Below are 15299 nucleotides of genomic sequence, written 5' to 3'. Positions count from 1 at the left end.
ACCAGCTACACATTTACTGTACGGTAGTACGTTGCTGAAGCATTAAGAGAACATCCACCATCTGGAGGAAGTGTCAGGCCTTTGCTTTGCCAGAGTAATGCCTTGTTTTCTCGTCCTTCCTGCTACAGAAGCCGAATTTCTGTCTCAGATACATTCCCATCTCTGTGACACAGCAAATCAGAAGAAACAGCACTACGGTGAGCCGGACCCAACACACACCCACACCGAGATCCTCTGTTTCTTTGTGCCACAACTTTAAAAGCTTGTCACCTCGCCTTTTCCCACTGATTCACTGCGAGTCCTAACAAATCTGCAGAGGCCAAAGAGGAAAGCCACTGCAGCCCCCACACTCACACTCTCGCATTTCAGAAATAACACACCAGGCAGCGAGAACCTACCCAAATGGCAGCCCTCAATAATACGTAGTATAAAAATTACAGTCCCACTGGTAGAGGCTTTGTTCTGTTATCCCGACCTCATTTTCTATATTGGATATGTGCCTGTTCTTTTGATTCATGTGTGCCTTTGTGCTGTATCTCACAGAAAGCTGCTCAGAGGAGGCGGCACACACTGCAGTTAGAACACTAATAGACCTCGGGGTGAGTGACAGCCTCCCTCTCTCTCTCTGTGTGTGTGTTCGTGTGTGTGTGTAAATCTGTCGGCTGAGAATTACAGCTCCACTCAGCACTGAGGCTTCAGGTGCAATTCAACCGTCCGTTGGTTCAGACTGGGTTCATATATCGGTGCAGAAATCCTTGAAATGCTTAAATTTTGTTGTGGTGCTTTCAAGGTTTGGAGAAATGTAGGGAATCTAATTTTGTGGCTTTCTTGTTGAGTTTCTCTGTTCTTGGTTCCTACGGTTTTTAAAAGTTTGAGGAAAGTACGTAACGGGATGAGTGACGTGACACAAATATTGCATAACATTTCTTTTTCTCTTCACAATAAAATCATCACTCCTATTGAAAGACACAACTACACCGTGTTTATTTACATACTAAAGGTGAGCCATTATGCTTTCTTGAACAGGCTAGAATGAGTCTGCGGTTTATACAAAATATGTTTATTACATTTTTTGCACAAAAAATCATTTTTAGATAATGAGATTTCCTTCCAGAATGAGCTGTTGTAGGGCCTCTTGTCACTTTAAATCCAGATAATCTGCTGCTGGCCACGCCCCAAACCCAGCATTTACACTGACACATGAAAATAGTTGCAAACAGATGTACACAACTGTACATCTTTGAAAAGCAGAAGTAGAGCCTTCTGTACAACCAACAAGAAGTGGTTTCTGGATGGTAAGTCAAAAACAAAACACTTGTCTTTTTAAGCAGTACAAACAGCGGCAAAACCAGCTGACCAAATGTTCTGGAGCTTAGCTTGGGTTGCTCATATTACAGAGACCAAAAACATTAATTTATTCCCAAAAAACTACTGGGTGGGGGGTTTTAAGCAATTGGTCTGCTTTAGAAGCAGCTGAGATGCAGATGGAAGGGAAGGATAAAAATGTGCATAAAGTGAATTTTACATAATGTGAATATCTGTTAATTCACCACTTGGATACTCTGAGCTAAAGCCACTGATCAAACATGAACTAGCTCACCGTTAGTCATCAGTTTTGAATGTGATAGTCCTTAGTAAACCTAAATATAAGTGATATTAGTGTCTAATTTAAAGAAGGAAAATCAAAATTGGTGCTTTGCTTTTACTTAATTTCATAAATATAAAACATGAAGAGTGAGGGTCGTGGTTTTGTTTTCGGTTTGGTAACACTATTTGACTGACATGACGCCATCATAAACGTGACAAAATACCTGTTATGAATGTTTACGACTGTAAATAATGACACTTTTAATACAAGTTTTAATGCAACTTTGCATTAAAAGTCCATTAAAATTGTCAACGTTATCATTGAAAACCTTACATTTTGTATTTACTCAGATTACCTTTAAATTGTATTTGATCATCTGAAACATTTAAGTTTGGCAAAAACAGAAAGAAGTCTGTAATGCTTTTTACATCACTCTATATGGCAGTTTCGGTTTTGTGATATAATTTAAGAATATCTTGTCTAAATAAAGACATCTGAGTCTGGTGCTGCAGCTATGAAGGTGTTTGTTTAGCTAAGAATCGTTGTTGATTTTACCGAGGGAAACGGTCTGCGTACTTGACTGAGGTTAAACAAGTAAAGAGTTATTTTTAAGGTACTCCTCTGGCGACATTTTTCCTGTGGGTTGTGTTGATGTGAAAAACTCTCACACACGCAGCGGAGCGAGGATTAAACTCAAACTTTGATCAGAACAGATAAACTCTGCATGTTTGTTGTGAGGGATTATCACTCTGCAGCTTTCAAAGGCAATAAAAGTTGTTTACCATCCAGTCCAAGATGGAGGGTAGAGAATGTTTTTTTTATTTGTTTTTTGTTTAGCTGATGAGAATACGAGCATCTGGCATCTCCGTCTGCTGATATTTTGAAAATGGCTCCAAATGATGAGGAATCAGAGGGGCAGACTGGCTAATCTGCATCAGAGTCGACACTAAAGGAAAAAACGCTAATTGGTTTTAGAAGAAAGTGTGGAGTTATAAATCTTTATTATTCTCTGAATCAGTGTCTCCACGGTAACTTCGGAGGCTCCTTCTTTAAAATAGAGCGTCATTGACCCATATATCTGCAAAGATCCCTGGAGGCAATTATTCAGTTTACTATTGAGGTTATCAGTCACCCTGGTCTCGTCTCGTCCCTCATGTCGGACAGGCGGCGCATCGAAGAGCTGTGAGCCAAACCATAGAAGAAGAAACGCTTCTGGTGCTTAAAGAACAGAAAGGACCACCTGACTTTTGTCTCTCTCCTTTGGCCTCATTATTTCAGTTTGCTCAGTCATTGTTGTGTTTTTATGAGGGTTAGGGCCATGCTAAGAAAATAAAATAAAATTCGGAGAAAAAAGTCATACATACCAGAATGAAGTTGAAATATGAGGATAAAGTCGTAAATTACAGCTTAATTTTGGTTTTAAGACCTTATTCTCATATTATTTAAACTTTATTCTCATAACATAACGATTTTATTATTGAAATATGATTTTATTCTTTTATTATTTAGACTTTATTCTTGTAATATATTTTCAAAATATGAAAATATGACTATTCTCATTATTTAAACTTTTTTGTAATTCTCATAATACAACTTTATTTTTATATTATTTCTTTATTCTCATGACTATTTTCCTTTTATTTCCACTTTATTCTCATAATATTGACTTTATTCTCATTACTTGTTTTATTCTTGTAATACAATGACTTTTTCAAAACATAACTTTATTACCATGTTCTTTCTACTTTATTTTGTAATACTATGACTTTATTCTTGTAATATTTCAATCATAGCAAAACAGTCGTATTTATTCTCAGTATTATGACTTTCTTATAAATTTCTCATATTTTTATTGCAAATAAAATTAGGAGATTAAAGTTATTCACATAATAATGTTGTTTTTTCCATTAGAACAGTTTTTTTAGGTACAGATTGTATTTTAACCCTGTGCAGGATTAAAAGCAGAATGATGAATCGGATGCTGCAGCTGGAGTGTCCTCTGACGTTTTTATTTTTACGTTCATTGTTTTTTTAATTCAGGTCCTTCTGCAGACGCGTCAGACGGGAACCGTCTTCCTCGGTGTTAGTCCTTTGTTCCAGTTGTCAGAGAACCGGGAGAAGCTGCAGCGCTTCATCTCTCAGTACCTCTACAATTAATGTTAAGTGCGCAGAATGACTCAAGGCCTCGTCTCCGCTTTGTTCTGCTGAAAAAAATCTGACCTCGTTCTGTGTAGTTGTCAGAAAAAGCCTTTGTTCTGTTAACTAAAATAGTCACTGAGTTAGAAGCAGCTGTCTTTGTTTTAATTGCATTTTATAATTTTACTTTTAAGCCATTTATTTCTCAGCTGGATTACGAAGAACCTGTCATCAGCTGTTCCTTACATGTAAAATGTTTTAAATAAAGAAGTTCTCGGTTCATCTTAAATTCAAGCAGCCTGAGCTCTTTAAGGGTGAACAGAAGATATTTCTCGACAAGTCTTTTTTTTTTTTTTCTGAGGATCTCTCCCCTTGAATGTAGATCATCCACGCCGAGTCAGGCCTCTGGGGAGACTCTTTGACGCAGACCTCTGGACAGACGGGAGGACAATCGATTCCTCGCTTTGATGGGAGTTTTTTCTGGCAGCCGTTAATGTTTGCCGTGTTTTTACAGTCCAGAGTGAGTGGAACTGCTTTTCACCCTCAACTCGGGAACAAACCACAGCTGTGACGTCTGAGTGACGGTGCGACTTTACCGCCACCCGGTGGCACTTCTGTGGAACTACAACCTGACAAATTAATGTAGTAAATTTCTTGTGTTTAAACCTTTTTGCAGTTTTTTCAAATTAACAAGAAGAGACTTAATTTATGTTTGACATTTGAAGTGAATTCAGTTCAAAATTTGAACTGAATTAATAAATATAAAAAATATATTTCTTACATTTGTTGGTGATATACTTTCAACATTTTGTTCTTTTAGAGCTACAAAACAATGTTTCAGAACCACTTTTTAAAAATTACATAAGCACCCCTACATTTAAATCAGGCAACAAAATATCTGCTGGCTGTTAAAATTGTATCTGAATAGAAAGTTTAGTGGAAGAAAAGAATTGTGGTAGAAAAAGGTGCATAAGTTTCAGGCAGAACTAAAAAAATTAATTCAAGAGTTCAGAGAAAGTCTCTGTTTAATGGCTACTGTACAGAAATGAAGTTAATGATGATTTTTGGCTGATATTTTTTTGCTGAAAAACAAAATGCATTTCTGCCACATTCACATTTATCTCTGCAGAACGGTCTGCAGAGATAATAGTCAGGATAGTTGTAGGACTTAATACTTAATTGAAACTCAGAAATGTCAAAAAAAAAAAAAAAAAAGAAAATTTGAGATTAATCTAAAAATTTCTGAGATTTTTATAGAAAATGTTTGACTTCTGAAACTCAGAAATGTATCATTGTTTTGGTGGAAATGTAGTATTCCTTGTTTTTCTATCTAGGCCCTAATCGGCTGTGCTAAAGCTGTGATTTATTAAGGTGAGTTTTTTTAATCACTCCCTGAGTTAAGGAGCTTCAAAGTAAAAACGTAGAATATTTTTGGAAATGCCCTCAGATTTCCATATACTGGACAGTAAACTGATCAGTTGTGTTGCATCTGGACAATAATCCAGCTGGACTGAAAAAACAGAACAAAAACGCGTTCCTAATATCACAGTCAACAAAAGCGCCATGTGAAAAAAATGGCGAAACGAGGAACTACGTCATCGAAATAGATGGACATAAAACACAAACTTTATGTAATGAAGAAAAATGTGAAAAGTGCTGGAAAAAATTTTACATAGTATTTTCTAATATTTTAACTAAAGTTAAAATATTACAAATCAAACTGAAGGGCAGCTGAAAGTAATAAAATCCAATTATTAATGATTATATGGCAGCTGTAGACGCTCATAAGAAGCTCAAATAAAACCATCTAATGTTTCACTAGCTATAAAAAAAAAATGAAACTGGGACAATTAAACGATAAATATTCTCTTAAGCAGTTTGATATAAATAATGTTTAATATTCTTGTTGCACAATTTTGACTAATCTTGCTTTCTTTGATATATAGATCTTAATTTTAGTTTAATTTTCCACAAAAAGATCTAATTATTGTTATACAAGATGTCTTCAGTCAGATGTTCCTCTTCAAAAAATGTCGAACTGCATTTATTGGACCCAGATAAACAGATTAGTTCCCCTGCAGCTGTCTGTGGGTGGTAATTAAAGAGGGCTTCTGCGCTTTGAGCTGCAGGGAGATTGAACACAAAGTTCTTAATACCGATTATGAATTCTCCTTCAGGTAACATGAATATTTTAATTCCATTATAGTTTGCGTAATCTTCCTTTTCATGAAGTAGCTGCCATGCAAATCCTCTAAATTTGAAAATAAAAAATGGAGCGTTTATTATCCGGATTTCTTTTCTTTTTTCGGTGCGTTAAAGTTAGTCGAGAGGTTCACGGTTTGTGCTGTACATCATGAGTGGGCGGCTGCTGATGGACACTTTACCAGCTGGTGAGTCAGTAGGTTGAGTCACTAATTACATTGTTTCATGTTGTAGTAAAAATACCACATTTTCCCTCTTTGTTACTATTCAACACTTGCAAATAAAACAAACAACTAACTTAATGTATTTTATTTTTTATTTTTCAGTTTCCTGTTGAGTTTAAACCACCTTGTTGATGATGGAGCCAATCTGGTCAATCTGGCACTCCACTACATCGCCTCTCTGAAAGGAAACAGTAAAACATTAGTTCAGTTTAAATTATTTATTCCTTATTAGTTTTCCTAAACATGCAACCAAAAGACAGCAGAGCCTCATCTTGCTAAAATAAACAGTTTTAGAATCACTTTGCTGATTTTTCCCACTTTGAGGGACAATAAAGGTTATTTCTGTTCTATTCTTTTTTAGAAAAGTAAAGGTGCTCTGTAAAAATATTTACACCCCCTGAGCTCTAGATTCACAACTTGTCATGTTACCACAACAAAGCCTCTGTTTTTATTGTGATTTTATTCAAAAGACCATAAAAGCAGCACATAATACTAAAGTAGAAGAAACATAATAGATTTTTTTTTCATCTAATTTTTAAAGTGTGTGGGGCTTTTGCATGAAGCTCGTTTCCCTTTAATACCCCTAAATAAAATCTAGTGCCACAAACTGCCTTCAGAAGTAACTTAAAGAAAGGGGACTTATTTTGCTAAATAAAATTTTTGCATAATTTTTAAATTTTGATTTGGGTCTCAACTGCTTCTAAAAAAAAGAGCTAAAATGCTTAAAAAAGAAAAAAAGAGCTATTTTTCAACAATAAGTTGATGTTTTTTGGTGTCTGGAAAATGAGCAGTTTCAAAAAAACTCCCGATTAAGTCACAATCGACAGGCACAGTGCCGTTACCTAGCAACCAAAGCTGACCTCCAGCACGTTTGGTCAGCTGGTTTTACCGCTGTACGCACTGTATAATGGCTGCTGGAAAAGGCAACTGTTTTAACTTGCCATCCAGAAACCACTTGCTGCATTCTTGTTGGTTGCGCAGAAAGCTCCACTTCTGCTTTTCAAAGATGGACAGTTGTATTATTGCGTATCTGTTTGGAGATATTTGGACATGCAAGTGTAAACGTTGAGCTGGGTGGCGTGGCCAGCAGCAACTTATTTTAATTTAAAATGACAATAGGCAGAACAAAGCAGACTAAAATGTCTTTATCTGAGAATGATTTTGTGCAAAAATATAATGAAAATGTTTTGTATTTCCCTTCAATCTATCCTAACCTTTTGAAGGAGGTATAACCTATAAAATTTACTTTTCTTTTTAAAATGATTCACTACTTTCTGTTTCTTGGCCACATAAAATAACCATTTTTGTGGCTGTAACTTGACAAACTGTGGAAAAGTTCAGGACCGTCTTAATACTTTTACAAGGTGCCGTGCGTCACATGGAAGATGGTACATCTATTTTAAGGAACACTCTCCTGTTACCATTATTACCTAATTAGCTTTTTGTCTGCCTCAACATTTGGTCAAGAATGGTCAAACCCCATGGGAGTGGAGAAAGGGGAAGCAGGAAAAACACAAACCGCTCCAAAAGAAATTGAATCATGCTGCCGAGTGTAAGATCTGCTAATTAACAAGGCGGTACTGCGCCAGAATCTGATCCCCTTCTTTATTTTTTGGCCCATTTATGAACAGGAATGAAGCTTGATACTCGCAGATAAACTAAGCTCTGAGCTAATTGTATGTCTCATGCAGCGGCTGGTATGAGTCACTACGCTAAAATCCACTTTTCTGTGATTTAGGAACTCATTAAAAACATGTTTTGTTGTGAACAGTAGAGCTGAAGTGAAACGGCTTCTATTTTTACACTGAGGTTGTGCAGAAAAGTTGCATTAAAAAGGCTGACGTCAGCTGCACTTTGACATTTTCACTTTGGGCTTTCATAACTCGCCAGGATTATTTTTTTTGGCCTTCCGGTAACAACTTCCCCTTTGACAACGGTTATAAAACAAGCCAAAGCATGATGAGTCCACCCCCATAATCACCAAGTGGGAAGATGTTCCTTTCACAAAGCTCTGCTGTTTTAGGCCTCCAAGCATACCTACGTGCTATTTTTACTGCATTATTCCGTTTCAGCAGAACTTGTGACGCATATTGTTACACAGCTGCATGCAATAAAGTTACACTTTCGTACACATAGTTCATATTTCTGTGTTCTTATTCAGTCTGGAAAAAGTTAGGAATTTAGATATTTTCCAAGTCTGGATAAAAATGAAGAGTGAAAACAAAACAACTCCAGAGCTAACCTCAGTGAAGATCTGCAAACCAAACAAAATCTGTCAAATATCTGTGCAGCAAACCTTGTTTGTGCCGCTAACACTTTAAATGTTTCCAAAGGTCAACCCAGCTGGTCCACATTTACAAAATCAAATTTGGTGTCAATCAATTACTTTCCATTTAATGTTGATCTTTGATTTCTGGAAGCTTTTTTTTATCTAAAAACCCTTGTGATGACCTCTGGAAACATTCATTAATATCTTTAACATGATTGCGGCACAAAAGGATAATTTATGCTGCACAAACATGTGACGCAATTTCACTTAATTTGCAACTTGGGCGTTAATTTGAGTTTTTACACCTGAATCGATCAGGTATGTTGAAGAAGGGAATTAGATGCAGTGATATTCAGTAAATTTGAATAAATCTCCCATTGAGTCTCATTCATCAGATTAAAAATACCTTCAGGTACGTAGTAAATATACTTTTAGTAAAACCCACATAACATTTCCGTTTCTTTATTGGTCTGATGTAATAGTCTGAATCTTGATGTCTTTTTTGTGAACTGAAAACAGAAGTAAAAGCTTTCAAATGTCCCATCTGTGTGAAAATAATCTATATAAATGAGTTTTTAGAAGATATAGAATATGTTAATTTACTGAATGGATCTGGAAAGTTGCAGGAGGAAAATGTCCCGCTGTTATTTGCGTCATGCATGAATCACCTTAAGAAAGACGGGTGGGTTCCTGAAAACACCCACACCGGGAGGAGTTCCCGTCAGGAACACGTCTCCTGGAGTTAACGTCACAAACCTGAAAGACACATTTATTTTTTATAAAAAAAGAGCCTTGAAACAGCATTAAAAAGATTAAGCTGTTGCAAAACAAACAGATAATAGTGATTTACTTTCAAATCTGGGCAATAAAGACGTTTAAAATAACTAGTGCCAGTTGTAATTTTGAAAGGAGCCAGAAATGTGTTGTGAGTTGCCAGCAGGACATTCGCTGTCCCTCCAGCAAAGGAGGGAGAGGCTTTACCGTCCAAAAAGATTAGCAACGCTCCAGTTGGTTGGCTGGTTTTGAGTGAAATGTTCCAGTCGATGTTGGATAATTCTCTGCTGAAGCTTTTGGAGACGTGAAGACAAGACTGTGTGCTCCATTAGGGAATCAAAAACTGCAGATTGCATCTGTGACTTACTTTGAGACCCAAGCAATCAGCGCTGCGGTCTTGAAGATCATCTGGCTGGTGTTGCTGCTCTGCACAGTGTCCCCGTTAACCAGGCAGCGGATCCCCAAGTTATGAGGATCTGGAGGAGAAAAGGATGAACAAAGCAAATATCCTCCTTAAAACATTTGAAACATTCATAAGGGAGGGACTTTAACCTGTTAATTTTGATTAATTACAAAGATTTTAAAACGCTAAACACAATGAATCACTTTTTTTGTCTTTTATTTCATTGTATTTGTATGAGCTGCTTGCTGTGCTCCCCCTACTCAACGTTTCCACTCGCACCTGAAAATGGCTGCAAACAGAAGGCCAGTTATACAACCATACATCTTTGAAAAGCATTAGGGGAACTTTGATGTTTCACTGCTAAACTAAATGTATTTTTATCCAAAAAACTCAATGTTGCTCACGGACGCTGAGCTAATGCAGATATTTTTTCCTCTGATATATTCAAGACGACCACAACTCACTGTTTGCTGCTTGTTGTTGTTATTCCTGTCTTTATAATTTATCTGGTCAACTTATAAATCACTAATGTACGCAGGTAGACAGAAACCAGTGTCAAATCCTAAGATTTTGCCCATGTGGGTTTTTTTCTCCGTTTGATCCGTTTAACTAACTGGAAATGAGAAGTAAAGTCAATCTTGTTTATATAATCACTGATTTAGTTGTATTCTCATTTTGTTTGAGCTGGATTTTTGCAAAAACATGGAGAAACGATGCACATTATTCCATTTTTTTTCCTCTATAATGACTTTGTTTTTTGTCACCGATGCAGTACGCATTCAGGGAGCCATGCTTTCCTCTGATTTTAGCTTGTTAACTCAGTGACGCAGCAAGCAGCCAAAATCACAGTTAATTGCATGATTCACCAGATTGCCTCCGTCCTCCTCCTCGTTCTCTTTCACCTTTCACAGCATCAATAGTTACTAGGGCGGGTCCGAGAGGGCAGAAGCTGTCAAACGTTTTCGACAGCAGCCACTGCTTCCCGTTGCGCTTAAACTGCCAGTCGCGAGCGCTCACGTCATTCGCCACGGCGAACCCGGCCACATGGGAGAGAGCGTCTTCCTCCTGAAAAACAGCAGGAGTGACGATGGTTTCACCAGAAATGCTTCACCAAGGTGGGTTAGCAGGGATGAGAGGCTCACCTTGATGTGTTTTCCTCTTCGTCCAATCACAAAGGCCAGCTCCACCTCCCAGTCCACCTCCTGCAGCAACAGAAAAGACCAGGATAAAGTCTTAAAGGTGACCTATTCCTTGAACAGGTTAGGTTAGGGTAGGTCTGTGGTCTATTCAAAACATGTCCCTATATAGATAATGACATTTTCTGGTCAGTTCTGCCTATTTTGAGCTGTTTTTTTTTTTGTTTTTTTTTGTTTGTTTTTTTTAAGCATTCTTGTCACTTTAAATCCAAATAAACTGACTGTGCCCACCAACCATGTGGAAATGGTGCAAAAGTAGAGCCTCTAGCACAACCAACAAAAAATACAGCAAGTGGTTTCTGGACAGAATCCCAGCTGGCCAAACAAGCTAGAGTTCTGTTTGGGTTGCTAGGTAACGGGCTGGGCCTCCCTTGGGTTGCTAGGTAACGGGCTGGGCCTCCCTTGGGTTGCTAGGTAACGGGCTGGGCCTGGTGATTCCTGATAGAACATTCCAAAGGTTTTTGAAATGGCTCATTTTCCAGACTTAAAAAGAACTTATTGCAAAAAACAGCTGGGTGTTTTGTTAAGCGTTTAGAAGCACTTTTACAGAGCCCCTAGGGAACATGGGGGGGGGGGGATTATTTTGCGTTACCTTACAAAACTTTTGTTTCCTCGCAATGAGCAAACACACCCTGGTCCATTTTGTATACAGCCACAAATGTCAATTTAAATTTTAAAATATATACACATTTAAAGATCATAAGTGTTCATATATTCTTAATCCTTTGGTTTAAAAAAAATAGATTGAAAATTGATTTATTCACTGTTTGTCTCTGTAAGGTTGAGATGCACATGAAAACGGCCCTTTACACTTTATACCCTTCATACTACCAGCACAAAAAAGACACAATCAGATGACTTTAACTCAGAAATAGTCCAAATAGTTCGGATGTATTTTTCTTTCTTTCCTTCTTACATAAAGTTTCTGTTTATATCTTAGAAGGGATGGAAAGGTTGAAAGTCCATGTTTGGCCTGTTCTGCTTTTGCACATTGGTTTGTCCATTTCTACCCTGAAGAAAAAGATATAAAACTTCAGATATTTAACAAACGAGAGTTTAACATGCATAAAACAGCAGCGAGTACAGTGGCCACCGTAAGAAAGTTTTTCAGTATTCAGTTATGCCTCCTGAACTTATCAGTACGTTATTGTGAGAGAACGCAAAGAAAAAATATCTTCCACGTCCCCTAGGGGGCTTCGTGCAGTAGAGACCCAAATGGAAGCATAAAAATGTGCAAAGTCACACATCAGACGTGGATTAAAAAAGTTCAGATAGGACTTCATTTTTAAAAGAAAAATAAATCTCCTCACCCCTGAGTGATAATTTATCTTCACTGGAAACATGGCAAACTGGTGGTAGGTTGTCTCTAAGTCAGGAGAAATCAGTGGATAAAACTGTTCAGGTAATATTTAATCCCCATCAACAGCATCAGACATCTGCAGAGAGATCTAACCGAATTAAAAGACAAAGCTGAGCCCACACACCGACTGCTCATCCTGCTGCTGCCGACTCCAAAAAGACAGAAATATGTAATTCAGCTCAGCTGCTCTTCACGTTAATTACTTTCATTTGGTCCAGTTCAAACGTTTTCAGTTGAAAATACTTTTGGATCACAAAAAGGTTTCATTGTTTTTAGTAAAACTGCAGAAGTTGTGACATGACATGACAATGAATTAAGCATGCAGTATTTTAAATAATCAAACTGGCCTGATTTATGTCCAGAAGCATAAATCAGACCAGTTCACCAATTTAAAAGACTGATCTCTGTTGCTGCTAAAAATAAAGGAAGACTATGAGGAGAGTAGTGACAACATCTTCAATCTGATCTTATCAAAGTCGTGAGGGAGGGTTCTAGATTTTCCTTCCCAGACTTTATCTCTGCTACGAGGGGAAGGATTTACAGGCTGTGATGCCCTTCCACCTTCGAATCGCACAGTGAAAAATAAAACAGATGTTTCACCCGGGAGGGTGAAGTTTTAAATTATTAGCAGAGTCCGTCGTCTGTGTGAACAGATTCATCAAGATGGAGAAAAACAAATAAATCCTGCTCCCACTTTCATCTGTTCTTTTGAATAATATCACTAAGTGGTAGAATTACAGCCCTTAAAGAGTTTTTATGTTCTGTACATTAACATAGAAATTATGTTAGACTGATAATACTACAATTACTACATTTTGATTGAAAATATGCTGCTTTAGCGACTAAAGCTTTCAGTGATCTGCACCTGTACCACAGTGCCACCTAGTGGTCATACATTACTATTAACCCAGCATACTTTAATTTGTTCAGGTTGTTTGCAACAACTTCAGAGCTGAATATTATGTAATCCCTTAACTTGATAATTAGTTTATACTCTACAGTAATCAAGCTATGAATATAATTAGACCAGCGTGTCTAAATGTGGCCTTTGTATTAATTTATTGTGGCCCCTAACTGCAGTTCTGAAATGGCACCAATCAGATCGTCCAGCAAATGCAAATGGACACTTTATCATTTTATTATGAGATTTTCTGATCTATATCTTAAATGTAAAATGTTAGGTACAACTCAAAGTATTTTTTTTATTAAAGCTAGGAAACTATGCAACTTTATTTTTGTAAGAAACATCTGAGGCCCTAAATGAGACACATAATATTTGATTATTTCCTTCTTTGGTTTTTAAAACATTACATTTAATTTAATGCTTAAATTGAAGTAAATAATTATCAATAAAATTATTTTATGCTTTTATTTGGGGTAAAAAAAAACAAAACACATTTTGTTTAAAATTAATGTTTTTCAAAGGGTCCCACAGTTCATTGCTTTAGCCTCATTCAGTGGTTTCAAAGCAGCTCTAAGAGTCGTTTAGTGGAGACGTTTCCTTTTTGTTACCTGGCTCTCTGGAGGCAGAATAATGTCGTCATACGGACCCGTGATGGCACTGGGGAACTTGCTGAAGATGATGGGTTCTTCAGGGATCGGGGCATTCTGCTCCAGACAGTGGTCCCGGTAGTTCATGCCCACACACACCACTTTCTCTGGGGCCAAGATGGGGGATAGCAGCTGGATGTTTGCTCTTTCAACCACAAACTGGCCAGACGCCAGAGCTCTGCAGAGGAAGAGCACTTACTGGAGGAATTTCATAGTGATTATCCGTTAGGTTCATTCATATTACGATGCTGACAAGAAGAAAAACTGAGATCAGAGAAGAAGAAAAATAAATAAAAGCATGAATAAATCCTGTTTGGGTACCTTTGTGCACAGTCCAGCCCTTTGTCTCCCAGCTGCAGCAGCTCTCTCACAGTTGGAGGCATAGAGGAGTCAAACGCCTTCAGATCCACCACATTTAGCCCCTCGCCTTGCTCCACTCCAACTCTGATATCATCTCCGTCACCTGTGCGACGAAACTGCACCAAACGCATCGCTGCACCGCTTAAACCTCGCCGCTGTGTGTCTAACGTTTGTTTATGAGAGATTAAACTCCTGAAGATGCAACAGGAGCGAAGGGGAATTCTCATCTATTTATTAAAAAGAGAAACAAACTTCATGTAACGTAAACTGCTAACGAGTGTAATGGAACATGCAAAACAGCAATTTAAGTTGACTGCCTATTATGAGCTTCTTTGCTAATATAACACATTTTATTAAGGTTTTGATCTCCAAAATGGAATGTTTTATAATTTATTTCAATATCTCTGGAAAGAAATGTGCTTTAGCAGAGTACTACTTTGTTCAATTATCATTATGGTTTGGAGCATAATATTTTTATGATCCAAGACCCGAGGTAAATCCAAGATAATTTGCGGTAAAGCTTGAAAATTGAATTGTGTCCAATTTCAGAGCTTTATCTGTTGAGCCAAGAGAAAAAATGTCATTCTTTATGCATCCGAAGTTGATAGACATAAAGAGAAAAAATGCTTGCAGCTGCATTTGCACCAAAGTCTGACGGTGCGAACACAAATGCACGCCACACTTTTCAGACTTATCAAACTTTACAGGGTGACTCAACATTCACATACTAAAAACAAGGGAGAACTTAGTAAGCGCCGTGTAAAAACGTTTACAAGGGATGCCAAAATAATATGAATTGCAACCACTTATCTGTCGCAGCATTTAAAATGTGAAAGAACTTCCTTAGATTTGATTAAATGAATCCCAAACACAATGTTTCACAGCTGCCTACCTGCAAGTCGAGAAGCTTCCTACAAATGCCTGCTCAGGAGGAACGTACCATTGCAACATAGCTACTGTTGAATATAACAACAGCCAAACTAGTGATTGTGCCCTTTGCACTGTTTGCAGTTTGCAGCCGACAGAATCACTCACCTCCACGGTTCTGCACAAGAAAACACTACAACTAGCTACTTCCGGTCAGCCTTTGTAGTCCAAAATGTCAGCTTGGTCAAAAGTGATTTATATGTTTAAATTCACGTTTTATTGGCACCGTAGCTATTTTAATGACTGCGTCTGATAAACCAGTCTGTGTTATTTAAAATATTAGAAATATTCTGTGCGCGTTTAGTCAAG

At 37.5% G+C, this 15299-nt stretch overlaps 2 protein-coding genes across 4 annotated transcripts in view; one reads left to right on the top strand and one right to left on the bottom strand.

The window, feature by feature from the left end:
* Positions 1-4013, top strand: part of gpat2 (glycerol-3-phosphate acyltransferase 2, mitochondrial) — a 147957-nt gene extending 143944 nt beyond the window's left edge. The window contains exons 22-24 of the mRNA XM_014993948.2: positions 129-197; positions 544-599; positions 3629-4013. Coding sequence (XP_014849434.2) covers positions 129-197; positions 544-599; positions 3629-3745 — 242 coding nt within the window. The 3' untranslated portion in view covers positions 3746-4013. The remainder of the gene's footprint in view (positions 1-128; positions 198-543; positions 600-3628) is intronic.
* Positions 4014-6224: 2211 nt separating this feature from the next.
* Positions 6225-15272, bottom strand: fahd2a (fumarylacetoacetate hydrolase domain containing 2A). Of its 3 annotated transcripts, none has more exons than XM_088008758.1 (8): positions 15099-15272; positions 14025-14290; positions 13665-13881; positions 10739-10798; positions 10499-10661; positions 9561-9669; positions 9088-9175; positions 6225-6328 (listed from the first exon to the last, which is right to left on the bottom strand). In XM_088008758.1, exons 2-8 carry the CDS (start codon positions 14288-14290, stop codon positions 6266-6268), a joined length of 966 nt encoding a protein of 321 aa, XP_087864884.1. In that variant the 5' UTR covers positions 15099-15272; the 3' UTR covers positions 6225-6265. The 3 variants fall into 3 exon arrangements, with proteins under 3 accessions (XP_087864884.1, XP_087864883.1, XP_014849441.2); XM_088008757.1 differs by lacking the exon at positions 15099-15272 and adding an exon at positions 14956-15082; XM_014993955.2 differs by lacking the exon at positions 15099-15272 and adding an exon at positions 15004-15022.
* Between the last annotated feature and the right edge of the window lie 27 nt (positions 15273-15299).

Source organism: Poecilia mexicana, unplaced genomic scaffold, assembly GCF_051168715.1.
Source record: "Poecilia mexicana isolate PSO_F unplaced genomic scaffold, ASM5116871v1 scaffold_9, whole genome shotgun sequence".
NCBI classification, from domain to species: domain Eukaryota; kingdom Metazoa; phylum Chordata; class Actinopteri; order Cyprinodontiformes; family Poeciliidae; genus Poecilia; species Poecilia mexicana.
This window is presented reverse-complemented; position numbering and strand designations above follow the sequence as displayed.

What these genes read in the sequence shown, in the direction of transcription:
- fahd2a (XM_014993955.2), bottom strand. An exon ending in TTCTGCCTCCAGAGAGCCAG is followed by an intron (nt 10,799 to 13,664) that starts GTAACAAAAAGG and finishes CTGTTGCTGCAG; the next exon opens with GAGGTGGACTGGGAGGTGGA. An exon ending in CTGATTGCTTGGGTCTCAAA is followed by an intron (nt 9,176 to 9,560) that starts GTAAGTCACAGA and finishes TGTGTCTTTCAG; the next exon opens with GTTTGTGACGTTAACTCCAG.